The sequence below is a fragment of the Anguilla rostrata genome, chromosome 2 (genome assembly GCF_018555375.3).
Source record: "Anguilla rostrata isolate EN2019 chromosome 2, ASM1855537v3, whole genome shotgun sequence".
In the NCBI taxonomy this organism is placed as follows: domain Eukaryota; kingdom Metazoa; phylum Chordata; class Actinopteri; order Anguilliformes; family Anguillidae; genus Anguilla; species Anguilla rostrata.
Window position 1 is genome coordinate 33,616,130 of NC_057934.1, and position 14,148 is coordinate 33,630,277.

The 14,148-nt window shown below is 52.7% G+C and overlaps 1 protein-coding gene across 1 annotated transcript in view; it reads right to left on the minus strand.

Annotated features, from left to right (window-relative positions):
* LOC135248550 (protein TANC2-like) overlaps window positions 1-14,110 on the minus strand; it is a 124,576-nt gene extending 110,466 nt beyond the window's left edge. Inside the window, exon 1 of the mRNA XM_064323328.1 lies at window positions 13,851-14,110. Coding sequence (XP_064179398.1) covers window positions 13,851-14,103 — 253 coding nt within the window. The 5' untranslated portion in view covers window positions 14,104-14,110. The remainder of the gene's footprint in view (window positions 1-13,850) is intronic.
* Window positions 14,111-14,148: the final 38 nt, after the last annotated feature.

The following is a 14,148-nucleotide window of genomic DNA, read 5'->3' on the forward strand; positions in this document are numbered from 1 at the left end:
GTGTGAGAGAGAGAGAGAGAAAGTGTGTGTGTGTGAGAGAGAGAGAGAGTATGTGTGTGTGTGAGAGAGAGAGAGAAAGTGTGTGTGTGTGTGTGTGAGAGAGAGAGAGAGAGAGAGTGTGTGTGTGTGTGTGTGTTTGTGTACGCTGTGGCTTCTTAAATGTGGCACTCAAGGAAGCGCTTACTAGAAACAAACAGCACCAAACCCAACTCGACTACAGTCTCGACAGTGAGAAGCGCACTTGCTCCATGAAAAATAATTGCAGATGAGAATGAGAAAGCGCAAATGGAAAACAAAAAAGCCGCTTTTAAAGCAAACCAAACAAACCGAGGGCACTAGCAGCTGGCCGCGCTCCACCGCAAGAATGAAAGATGAGTGTGAGGAGACCCTAAAAGCAGACGTGGGAAGCTGAATAGCCACATTTACATGCACTCAGATATCCCTGCTTTGAGCCTAAAAACACACAGATTCCAAACGTGGCCTGACCATATAAACGGCTTATGAGGTATGAGCATCGTCAATAAGCCAGCGCTCTCAGAGTGGTGACTCCAGGGAGGAGATTAATCCTTCCGATATCAGAGTATTACCCATGTTAACATGCTGTACACTATATGACCAGAAGTATCCGGACACCCCTTGGTCTGGGGCTGTTTTTCACGGTTTGGGCTAGGCCCCTTAGTTCCAGTGAAGGAAAATCCTAGTGCTACAGCATACAGTCACATTCTAGACAATTCTAGAAAAGGGTCTTTCCAGTTTCAGAATGCGGGCACAAAGCAAAATCCATATAGAAATGGTTTTGTTGAGAATGGAGTGGACTTGACAGGCCTGCACAAAGCCCTGACATCAACCCCATCAAACACCTTTGGGATCAATTGTAAAGCCAAATGCAAGCCTGGCCTAATCGCCCAATCAGTGCTCAACCTCACTAATGCTCTTCTGGCTGAATGGAAGAAAATACCTGCAGCAAAGTATCCAGTATGAAGCCTTCCCAGAAGAGTAGAGGTTGTTATGTGAGCAAAGGGTGGACCAACTCCATATTAATGCCCATCATTTTGGATGAGATGTTGGATGTCTGGTGTCCATATACTTTTGGCCATATAGTCCATTCGTTAAAATTGCACGGCACAAATAACTAGACACAAAACTATGCAGTTGATCATGGCACGAGCAAGAACATATAGGAGATAAACACATAAGGTTGTCATAAATAAAAATAGTGGGTGCTGATTTGGAATACAGAAGGCAAAGATATGTTGAGTTCTTGATCATACGATCACATCACCCCCATTTAAAAAGGGTCAGCCAACAACAAAGTGAAACTGGAATGTCCTAGTGTCTGCCTGTCAGAACGCTTGAGTAGTCCGGATACGGCCTGCACATAAAAGCACGCGTGTCCCTCACGTGAGAACATTCCCCTTTGTTCCTTACAAACAGCCAGCCTGCTTCTGCCGTGCCTCTGACCTCTCCTGTTTCCTCCCTTCCGTGAGCAACTCTGAGGGTCTGCAGGCTCGTAAACCCACGGAGGAAACCGGAGACGAGCCCCTCTGCGTCTCCCCGGCCTGTCGCGAAGCGCGGAAAGGCGCGCGAGCCGTAAAGCCAGTGCGTGCGTCCGCGGCGACCTTGGGGCCCTTCCCCTTCGCCCGACGGCCGTAGCGGGCGGCTGCGCGGACATGCTTTCGCACCGCCCGCCGCTAGCCCGCCGTTAGCGCTGACTTCGTCCTTTGGCAGAGAGCGGGCGGACATTCGGGCTCAGGATGCTCTTATGGGGGGGAGTTGTAGGGGGGTCGCTCTTGAATGACTGGCTGACGTGGGAAACTGCTACGGGATGCCGAGACACATCCTCACAATGTGAGGAAAATCATCACTTTACTGCTTTTTTCATGGACCCGGGCACTTGAACGTCTTGAACACCCCTCACTGAATCCGGGTGCCCTTCGCAAAAAAAAATGTCCGGGAGTTGATAGTCACCCAGTCGTAGAACAGTGGGCAGGGGGAGACTGGGGAAAATAACAAAAGCCTGGGTGTCCACAAAACGCATCAGTGGCCTCTTTCTATGAAAAGCATTGCTATGAAATGAAAGACTAAGATGTAAGAGGTGTACAGAAGTGTACAGTGTGGCCACTAGGAGGCGCTGTGGGTAACAGCAGCTGTGTCAGCTCCAGCTCTGTGCCTGCTGTGTGGAAGGCCAACAGCTGGTCTCGGGTTCGGCGCCCGCCATCAAGCGAGAAATCAGCAGGTGGCGGAATGGCGGTCTGCCTGCCTCTCTGGTCCCTGCGGTAGCGGTATGGTTTTGGGGGGGGGGGATCAGGGTGCCCAGGCCGTGCTCTACCGTGCGTCAGCTCGCTCCGAACACTTTAACGAAAGGGCCCTACAGATGGCGAGCGGCCCTACAGACGGCGAGCCGAGGAGGAGGAAGACTCCCAGGAGCGACGGGGCCCGTCTGAGGGCCGCCCCTCAGAGCGCGGGGCAGCGGCCGCCTCTCCGAGCTGCCGGGGAGGGGGGAGGAACGACCCTGCAGACGACGGAGACAGCGTCCCGGAGAGGAGCCCCGCCGCGCTCCGAGCTAATCGCGGCTCCGCGGCGCGCCCGTGAGTCACGCTGACGCACGCGCGGGTAAGAGGAGGACCGCGCTCAGCGGCTCATCCAGCTCCTCGCACAGAAAGAAACAGTCAAATCTGGTTAAACGCCCAAATCTGCTGCTGATTTAATGTTGATAACATAACACCCAGCCTCCCTGGTGCCTGGGGGCAGTGGAGGGCTCTGCCTGTGCCTGTCCTGAGTGGTAAACGGTTCATAAACAAGAGGATTAATGGTGATTCCACAGACAGCGGAATATTAAAATACTGAAACTATTACCGCAAACCGAGAGGTAGAACTTCATTATTCTTCATTAGGAACTGAAATCATGGTCTGCAGTTGCCGTCCTTACACAAGAGCTACACCGGTAAAGATACGGGATAACGGCAATCTCTTACTAATGGAATCAGGTCAACAGCTCAGCCTGAATGGTGGTTCGACCAGTTAAACAACTATTCTATGAAGTTCCTTCACAAACAACAAACCCCAACGCACCCCCGGCCCAGAGCCAGACCTGCCGCAAGGGTGCTTATCCAGCACTCTCCCCCGCTAAACCACAGCACCCGCAGCCGCGAAACCGGGCGGCCTGCGGAGGGCTGAACGGAGCCGCTACGCAGCCTCATAACGCCGGGCTGTGGGCGGGTCTTCTGCTGCGTGGAGCGAATGGGTTTCCCCTTGCGCTTCCCTCTGGGGTCAACCACGGCACGAAGGGTCTGTCCGTCATCCACTCCCGCACCCTTAACTGAATTAGCAGGGGCCTTCCCCGGCGCAGCCTCGACCGTGGAGAAGTCAGCTCCGGCCACCGTGCCTGGACCCCAAAGGGGGCCCTGGACGGAGGTGTCGGTAGAAACAGGAAGCAGGAAACAGGAAGCGTTGCCAAGCACCCCACGCGAGCCGGGCGGCTAAGAAAAGCTCTTTGGCGGGGACGAGTGGGCGGCCTCCCACGGCAGCGAGCGAGCGAGCGAGCGCCGCGCTCCCAACCGTCGGGCGGCCAGCGATGCCCCCGGAACTCCAGAAACGCACGCGCACGCACACACCCACCCGCGCACCCACCCGCGGCCGCTAAGAGACACTTAGCACAAACGGCCGCTCATTTACACTCTTTTAATGATGTCATAAAATTGATCAGCTCAAAATAATAGGCGCGCGCGGAGCGTGTTTATGGGATGTAAGTGACGGCGCGCGCGGCTCTGAATGCTGATCGATAGAACGTGGGGGGGAGATTTACGAGGCGCCGTCGCGCTCTCTCCAAAGGCCCAGATGGACTGGAGGAGAAAAAGGAGGCCGTCGCTAAGCGCCAGCGGCGGAGAGAGAGCCGCGCTTCCCCGGGCTCTGAGCGATCCCTCGCGCTGACGCCTTAACGCCGCCCTGCTCGTAAAGCGCCTCGTTTAGCATCCGATCTGCCGCCCAGCCGCACTGGCCGCCGAGCCGCGTGTATCTCAGCCCATACATCTCAGCGCGTACATCTCAGCGCGTACATCTCAGCGCGTGTATCTCAGCGCGTATATCTCAGCGCGTACATCTCAGCGCGTACATCTCAGCGCGTACATCTCAGCGCGTGTATCTCAGCGCGTGTATCTCAGCGCGTGTATCTCAGCGCGTGTATCTCAGCGCGTATATCTCAGCGCGTGTATCTCAGCGCATATATCTCAGCGCGTACATCTCAGCGCGTATATCTCAGCGCGTGTATCTCAGCGCGTACATCTCAGCACGTATATCTCAGCACGTATATCTCAGCGTGTACATCTCAGAGCGTACATCTCAGCGCGTATATCTCAGCGCGTATATCTCAGCGCGTACATCTCAGCGCGTCATCTCACACATCTCAGCGCGTGTATCTCAGCGCGTGTATCTCAGCGCGTATCTCAGCCGTTATCTCAGCCGTGTATCTCAGCACGTGTATCTCAGCGCGTGTATCTCAGAGCGTACATCTCAGCGCGTACATCTCAGCACGTATACCTCAGCGCGTGTATCTCAGCGCATATATCTCAGCGCATACATCTCAGCGCGTATATCTCAGCGTGTATATCTCAGTGCATACATCTCAGCGCGTACATCTCAGCGCGTACATCTCAGCGCGTATATCTCAGCGCGTGTATCTCAGCCCGTGTATCTCAGCCCGTATATCTCAGCGCGTATCTCAGCGCGTACATCTCAGCGCGTGTATCTCAGCGCGTCATCTCAGCGATCTCAGCGTACATCTCAGCGCGTACATCTCAGCGCGTGTATCTCAGCGCGTATCTCAGCCCGTGTATCTCAGTGCGTGTATCTCAGCGTGTGTATCTCAGCGCGTGTATCTCAGCGCGTACATCTCAGCGCGTGTATCTCAGCGCGTGCATCTCAGCGCGTGTATCTCAGCGCGTGTATCTCAGCGCGTGTATCTCAGCGCGTACATCTCAGCGCGTACATCTCAGCGCGTACATCTCAGCGCGTACATCTCAGCGCGTACATCTCAGCGCGTACATCTCAGCGCGTGTATCTCAGCGCGTGTATCTCAGTGCGTACATCTCAGCGCGTGTATCTCAGCGCGTATATCTCAGTGCGTATATCTGAGTGTGTGTGTGTGCATGTGTGGTACAGAAAGAGGTCACGAGCCTGCTGTATCACCATGATGTCAGATGCAGCAGGTAACCTAGCGGCTGATACCCATTACATTACATTACATTACATTACAGGCATTTAGCAGACGCTCTTATCCAGAGCGACTTACACAACTTTTACTTAGCACTTTACATTGTATCCATTTATACAGCTGGATATATACTGAAGCAATGCAGGTTAAGTACCTTGCTCAAGGGTACAACGGCAGTGTCCTTACCCGGGATTCGAACCTGCGACCTTTCGGTTACAAGCGCAGTTCCTTACCCACTGCGCCACACTCCGTCCCCACTGATCAGAAGCCCCAGAGGAGGGCTCCTCCATTCCACTCACGGACTTCCCTGCTCCCTTCCGCAGGCCTGAAGCCCTGATCGTGTGATCTGGGCCCGGCTCTGGCAGAGCGGTGCTGCTGCAGGCACAGCTTTCATAGGAGAGAGCAACGCACTGCAGTGGGTACTGGAGCACAGAGCGTGCGACTGCGACTACAGGGGCTAGAGTACAGCATGCACGTAACCATTCTAATAAATCAAATTAAAATGAAAATCCATGTCATTTTCACTTCACTTTCAAAGCTATGAATATTCCAAACAACCCCCACTCATTCCAAAAGGGTCTATCTCTGTGAACTTCTATTGTAGCAGGGCAGCCAAAGCAGTAGGTATAGTGCGCGCACACACACACACACGTTTGTATTGCTATACTTGTGAGGACTTCCCATTGACTTACGTTCATTCCGTAACCTCTAACCCCAACCCTAACCCCAACCACTACATGCCTAACCTTAACCTAATTGTAACCCTAACCCTAACCCTAAGTCCTAACCCTAAAACAGCCTCTTGAACTTGTGGGGACCAGCAAAAGGTCCCCACCTTGTGTAATTTTCCTCATCTTTCTATCCTTGTGGGGACATTTGGTTCTCACAAAGATAGTAATACATGGCCACACACACACACACACACACACACACACACAACGCTGATGAAGACAGATACTGTGCAAATCTGCCAGCTTCAGTTAGACTGATTATGTCTGACATTTTGATTGGTAGTAAAATTAGCAGAAGCACTTGCTGCCCATCCATCTTGAACCATCCAAATCAGACACACACATATTTCTTGGTAGGGAACATGAGTGCAATTAGCAGTAGTAGCTTGCCTGCTGGGTTAGCAGTTAGCCAACAGCGACCTGGTGGCCTAACTAGCTAGCAACAGCCCAAAACTGTTTTTTTTCCAACTGTTTGAAATGGACTCAGAAGAGGAAATAGTTGAAGTTGGTAGAGATTTAACACATCTGCTTATTCCCACAGCACCTGCAGTGTCTGGCACCACTAGCATTGATAAGACAGACTATTACAAAATGTAATTTCATATAATTGCCAATCATTTATTTAGAACATCCAGGCTAGCTTGAAAAATAAATGATCACGTATTACACTTTGTGATTAATGATATGTCAGTGTTAAATCATGAGGGGGGTGCTTTAAAAGTAATCTTGGCACACCCTTAGCCGGTAGGGTACTGGAATGTGTAAGATGGTGTAGTGGGCAGGGTACTGGAATGTGTCAGATGGTGTAGTGGGTAGGGTACTGGAATGTGTAAGATGGTGTAGTGGGCAGGGTACTGGAATGTGTCAGATGGTGTAATGGGTAGGGTACTGGAATGTAGAAGGTGGTGTAGCAGATTATTGGAGTTAGGTAAGATGTTACAGACTGGGGGATATATTATATCCCTACATACAAAGGGATATGAGAGCAGAAGTTTCATTAACTCCAATTCTGGGTGGGAAACCTCTATATTTTTATATTGACAAAGACACTTCCAACTGAAGTGCTGGAGCAAATACTCATAATATCATAATAAAGGCATTGTGCTTAATACTATATACATCATATACAAATGATTAACATTGTAATGCATCTGAGAATGATATCCAGCTCCAAAGACACAGTATGTATGCACACACGACCACGCACACACACATGAGCGCGCACACACAAACACACACACACACAAGTGTACACGCACAAACACACACACCACACACATACAAACACACACACACACATACACGCACATGCACAAACACACACACCACACACACATACAAACACACACACACACACGCATACGCACAAAAACATACACCACACGCACATACAAACACACACCGCACGCACAAACACACACACACCCTACACACACACACACAGACACACACACGCACAAACACACACACATACACACACACACACAGAGACACACACACGCACACGCACACACACAGTGAGAGCTGGGAGGAGGTGCAGAGTCCAGTGATCCTGCTGCATGCTTTTATGAGTATGAATTATTCAGTGCTTTTGCAGCGCTGATAATGGAGAAGGCTGAAGGGGTTAGAGGCAGAGAGACGACGGCTTGGCGTTTTTTTCCCCCCTTTTCTTTCTTCCTCTCTCTCCATCTGTAACCATCTGTAGCCGTTCATTTCAGCAGAAACTTCACTTTGGGGCCAAGGCCAGGCTTCATTGCGCTAAGCGGTATAAATATATACACGGGCAAACCCACACACACAGCAAGCGCTTCCTCAAAACTGACAGATTAAATAAATGAGCGCAATAAATAACGACGAATTTGCATAAAATATAAATGTGGATGAGCGCAGCCGTTTCTTTTCCACTTGACTGTATTTTTCTAAACCGAGAAACAAAGGAGTCTCAGCACCCAGCAGATGATGGTGGGGTTGGATGTGCAGGAAGTCGCGTGCGTTGAGGTGGGGCTCATGGACGCACACGCACGCGGTGCCCTGGCGTTCAGAGTGAACACAGCTTTGTGCTTCTCTCACATTAGAGCTGAACCGCTCTGTCTGCAGCCTGTTCACACCGGGCGCCGGGCTCTTGGGTGACAGATAAAAAGCTGTGACTCTACAGCAGCACGCAGGCTACAGTGACTCTACAGCAGCACGCAGGTGACTGTGACTCTACAGCAGCACGCAGGTGACTGTGACTCTACAGCAATATGCAGGTGACTGTGACTCTGCAGCAGCACGCAGGTGAGTGTGACTCTACAGCAGCACGTAGGTGACTGTGACTCTACAGCAGCACGCAGGCCACAGTGACTCTACAGCAGCACGCCGGTGACTGTGACTCTACAGCAGCACGTAGGTGACTGTGACTCTACAGCAGCACGCAGGCCACAGTGACTCTACAGCAGCACGCCGGTGACTGTGACTCTACAGCAGTATGCAGGTGACTGTGACTACAGCAGCACGCAGGTGACTGTGACTCTACAGCAGTATGTAGGTGACTGTGACTCTACAGCAGCACGCAGGTGACTGTGACTCTGCAGCAGCACGCAGGTGACTGTGACTCTACAGCAGCACGCAGGTGACTGTGACTCTACAGCAGCACGCAGGTGACTGTGACTCTACAGCAGCACGCAGGTGACTGTGACTCTACAGCAGCACACAGATGACTGTGACTCTACAGCAGCACACAGATGACTGTGACTCTACAGCAGCATGCAGGTGACTGTGACTCTACAGCAGCACGCAGGTGACTGTGACTCTACAGCAGCACACAGGTGACTGTGACTCTACAGCAGCACGCAGGTGACTGTGACAGGTCAAAGTGACCATTAAAGCACATTTCCACTGGCACCGTAACTTGCTGTCTTTGGCTGCCCCCCCCCACCCCTCATGCTTCAGAAAACTGAAAACGATAGTAAAAAGAAAAGAAAGGTAGACTACCCCAGCTCCTACAGTAATCCAAACCCAGTTACTGTGTTCCACTGTAAGCAGACTACCGGTACTCATTTTTTTCCGTTTTATACAGGCATTGTTTTGTGTTCTTTTCGCCAGCCGATCTGTGCGGCTGTGTGCTACGCAGAGTTTCATCTGAACTGCGGAGGGGAGCCGAGCTCCAGTACAAAATGTAAATCCGGCAGGGGTGGGAGTCTGTTCTCAAACAGCCAAGCATCCACCCACAGGCAGCCTGCATAACAGGGAGATCTCACTGCAAACTAAAGAACACCGCTAATAAAACAACAAGCCAGACTCGAAAACAACTGCAGTTACAGAAGGTGAACCGGAATGCAGGACAAGCACCAACCAATCACGGGGGGTTCTGGCTCTGAGCCGGCTTTGCTGCATGTTGGATTAAGGGGAACTACGGTGATGTACCAAAAAAACGAATACAGAGCAATAACAATCCTGCAAAACAGCACTAGCAGTAACGAATGTCAGATCAACAAAGCAACACTAAAATAACCCTTTCCAAGCAGCAAGAAGCACGTAAGTCTGCCGAACTTCTCCACACAGGTAACAGGGTGCTCTACAATGGGGTGATTTGCACACTGGCACACGTCATCCCATGAAATTATCACCAGAATAATAGTCTGCCACCTACTCTTCCATGTCTGAGCCAGCTGAATAGCTTCTGTCCCTTAAATGTAATATTCCCGGTACGAGAAGTTACCAGACAAAAGACGAAGCATGTATTCGCACAAAGCAACAGACAAAAAAAAGACACTTAAGAGAGCGAAAGATCAACCTGGCATTTGGAGGGAGATAATGGCTTTCAAGCAGCAGGGGGCAGCCATTACTCTACGGCTGAGTGAACCTGGAGTCAAAGGAGGAGAGTGCCCTTGGTGTGATGCCCTCTACTGACTCACTATGTCTCTCAGACACACACACACACACACATATATATTTTCACACATACACACACACACACAAACACATATATTTGCAATATACATACACACGTAAATATTTGCACACATACACACACACACACAGACATGCGCACACGTACGCACACACACACACAGACATACACACACACACACATATATTTGCAATATACATACACACATAAATATTTGCACACATACACATACACAAACACGTATATTTGCACATACACACACACACACACACAGACACGCAATCAAACACACACACACAGGCGCGCACACATACACACACACACGTACGCACATGCACACACACACACACACACACACACACAGGCGCACACACACACCACACACACATACACACACACGTACGCACATGCACGCACACACACACACACAAGTGCCCACACATACACACACACACACACACAGACGCGCAATCAAACACACACACACAGACGCACACACATACACACACATGTACGCACATGCACAGACACACACACACACACGTACGCACATGCACGCACACACACACACACACACACACACACCACACACACATACACACACACACGTACGCACATGGACACACACACACACACAAGTGCCCGCCCACACACACACACACACACATGTATGACACACAGTACTCCCCCACAGTAACCCAGGGACTTCAGACAGCCCACAGGGCGCCCACACGCGAACACCCCACATGACAACGACCACAGTTAAAACCCAGCGGCTGGGAGTTCTGGCCCCCGCGGCGCCGCTCTGCGCTCGCAGGCCCGCTCAGTCCCGGGCTGCGGCGTGACGCGGGCGGCGAGGACGCGATGAGTCAGGCGCGCGGAGCTCACGCAGCCCGTCTCTTTGTCTTGCTCTCCCCTCGCCTCGCCGGCGTCCTAATTGCCAGGTTCCCACGGAGCGGGCGGGTTTTCGAGACGCGACGGAGTCGCGAGCGCTTCTCCGGGATAGAGGCCGAGCGGCCCGCACCTCGCAGAGGTGTGGAGAGAAGAGAGGAGAGGAGAGGAAAGAACAGAAGAGAGGAGAGGAGGGGAGAGGAGAGCAGACAGCAGAGAGGAGAAGCATCATGGGCGTGCAGAGCCCACGCCCGTCTGCAGGGCCTGTAAGGAGTGGATGACGGAGTGCTGATTACGGAGAGGCACGGGGCGAAGGAGATCGTCCAATCGGCTCTGTGAATCCTTTCATCTGATGCACCAGCATCAACAGTTTGCCCGGTGCCAGGATGGGTCAAGTGATGGCGAAAAAAGCAAAAATGCCAACATCTCAGCTACGTACTGCTGCCTGCTGTATTGCCCGGCCTGCCGTCCCACACAGAAACAGCAGCGTTAAGCTGTTAAAGATCCCCTTTCCCCATGCTGTCCCACAATGTAAAATATCCCCTTCCCCCTGCTGTCCCACACTCTAAAATATCCCCTTCCCCCTGCTGTCCCACACTGTAAAAGATCCCCTTTCCCCCGCTGTCCCACACTCTAAAATATCCCCTTCCCCTGCTGTCCCACACTCTAAAATATCCCCTTCCCCTGCTGTCCCACACTCTAAAATATCCCCTTCCCCCTGCTGTCCCACACTATAAAAGATCCCCTTTCCCCTGCTGTCCCACACTCTAAAATATCCCCTTCCCCCTGCTGTCCCACACTATAAAATATCCCCTTTCCCCCGCTGTCCCACACTGTAAAAGATCCTGTTCCCCCTGCAGTCCCACACTGTAAAAGATCCCGTTCCCCTTTCTGTCCCACACTGTAAAAGATCCCGTTTGCCCTGCAGTCCCACACTGTAAAAGATCTTGTTCCCCTTTCTGTCCCACACAGTAAAAGATCCTGTTCCCGCTGATGTCCCACACTGTAAAATATCCCCTTCCCCCTACTGTCCTACACTGTAAAAGATCCCCTCCCCTGCTGTCCCACACTGTAAAAGATCCCCTTCCCCCTACTGTCCCACACTGTAAAAGATCCCTTCCCCCTGCTGTCCCACACTGTAAAAGATCCCCTTCCTCCTGCTGTCCCACACTGTAAAAGATCCCCTCCTCCTGCTGTCTGACACTGTAAAAGATCCCCTTTCCCCCTGCTGTCCCACACTGTAAAAGATCCCCTTTCCCTGCTGTCCCATACTGTAAAAGATCCCGTTCTCTTTGCTGTCCCACATTGTAAATGTTCCTGTTCCCCCAGCTGTTCTACACTGTAAAAGATCCCCTTTCCCTGTTGTCCCATACTGTAAAAGATCCTGTTCCCCCTGCTGTCCCACACTGTAAAAGATCCCTTTCCCCCTGCTGTCCCACACTGTAAAAGATCCCTTTTCCCTGCTGTCCCATACTGTAAAAGATCCCGTTCTCCTTGCTGTCCCACATTGTAAATGATCCTGTTCCCCCAGCTGTCCCACACTGTAAAAGATCCCCTTTCCCTGCTGTCCCATACTGTAAAAGATCCTGTTCCCCCTGCTGTCCCACACTGTAGAAGATCCTGTTCCCCCGGCTGTCCCACACTGTAGAAGATCCTGTTCCCCCAGCTGTCCCATACTGGAAAGGTTCCCCTTCCCCTGCTGTCCCACACTGTAAAAGTTACCCTTCCCCCAGCTGTCCTGCCCCACACTGTAAAAGATCCCCTTCTCCCAGCTGTCCTGCCCCACACTGTAAAGGATCCCCTTCCCCTGCTGCCCCACACAGTAAAAGATCCCGTTCCCCAAGCTGTCCAACACTTTAAAATATCCTCTTCCCCCTGCTGTCCCACACCGTAAAAGATCCCCTTTCCCTGCTGTCTCACACTGTAAAAGATCCCCTTCCCCAGCTGTCCCACACAGCAACAGCAGCTTTGTGCAGTAAAAGATCCCCTAGCCCCTCAGAACCACAGCCCTCATCGGCAGGGAACACTCCAGAATCCCGCCAGCGGCAGTAAACAAAGGTCGCTTCCGGCTACTCAGCCCAAAGCATACTCTCAAATGCGGAGCCCATCCACTCCTAAGGGAACGATCCAGTCGCAGTGAAAGCAGTTCTGCCATGAGAGGGGTGTGGCGGGAGAGGGGGCTGATTTCCATGAACGAGGGGGACGCTCCCAGCATGCAGAAACCAATCCCGCAGCATCAGATTTTAAAGGGTCCCGCCCGGCGCTCAGCAGAACGCTTCTCCGGACGCGGCCGAGCGACACAAAGGTGGGCGGGGTCTGACGGAGCGACGGGAGAGGGGCAGCGAGCGGAGCGGAGAGGAGAGGGGAGAACAAAACGCTCAGGCTAACGGCCGTGCGCGAAATCCCCGCGAGAAGAGAGGGGGTGGGCAGGGGGAGCCGATGATGATGATGATGATGATGACGATTATGATAATGATAGAGAAAGGGACAAAGGCGGTGGGGGCGATATGCGGTCGGGGGGGGGCGGCGTGGGCGGGGAAAGCAACCAGCGGATTTTCTGGGGCCGGAGACGCCCGTGGCATCGCGAAACGCAAAAGGGGCAGCCGCAGGTGCGTCTCCCTGGCGATGAGGAAAAAGGCCAGTTTGGTAAACAGAGAAATCCCCCCCCCCCACACGCTGACAGATGGACGCGAGCGCCGCGGCGCTAGCCGGGGAGGGATGAAGGTGACACGCGGCGGAGGGCGACGGAGGGAGAGAGAGAGAAAGGACGCGATCGCTGGAGCGGGGGGAGGGGAGGGGAGGGGAGGGGAGAGACGGACCGGGCTGCCTGGCACACGGCTGCCGCGGCGGAACCGAAGCGCGGGCGGGCGGACGGACGGACGGACGCGACCGGGATGGCGTTCGCCGCCTCGCGATCGCGATAGAGCAGCGCTCGGCTTCACAAAGAGTACGCCGTTTTCACAGCCTGCCTGCGCCCGGGGAAGCCATTAAACCCGGTAACGCTTTCTCCGGCAGTCACCCTACTCTCCAATCGCTCTTACGCTACGCAAGGATCCCCATGGAGACCCCCAAACTCAAACACCCCCACCCCCCCCCATACCCTGCCCATCGGGTCAGTGCCGCTCACCTCTCTGCGCTGAAAGGCTCCCCAGCCAGTAAAATCCTGCACCATGGTAAGGGAGTTCAAGGATAAAGGAAAAGGACTGATGCGTGAAGACAAACAGTGAGAAAGGGAGAGAGGGAGAGAGAGAGAGAGAGAGAGAGGGAGGGAGAGGGAGAGAGAGAAAGAGAGAGAAAGGGAGAGGAAGAGAGATACTGGTACAGACAGAGAGCTCTGCAGTGTGAACAGTGGAAGGCGAGTACCAGGTGTCGGCACACATACGCAAGTGCGCATGAACACACACTCTCTCTCTCTCTCTCTCTCT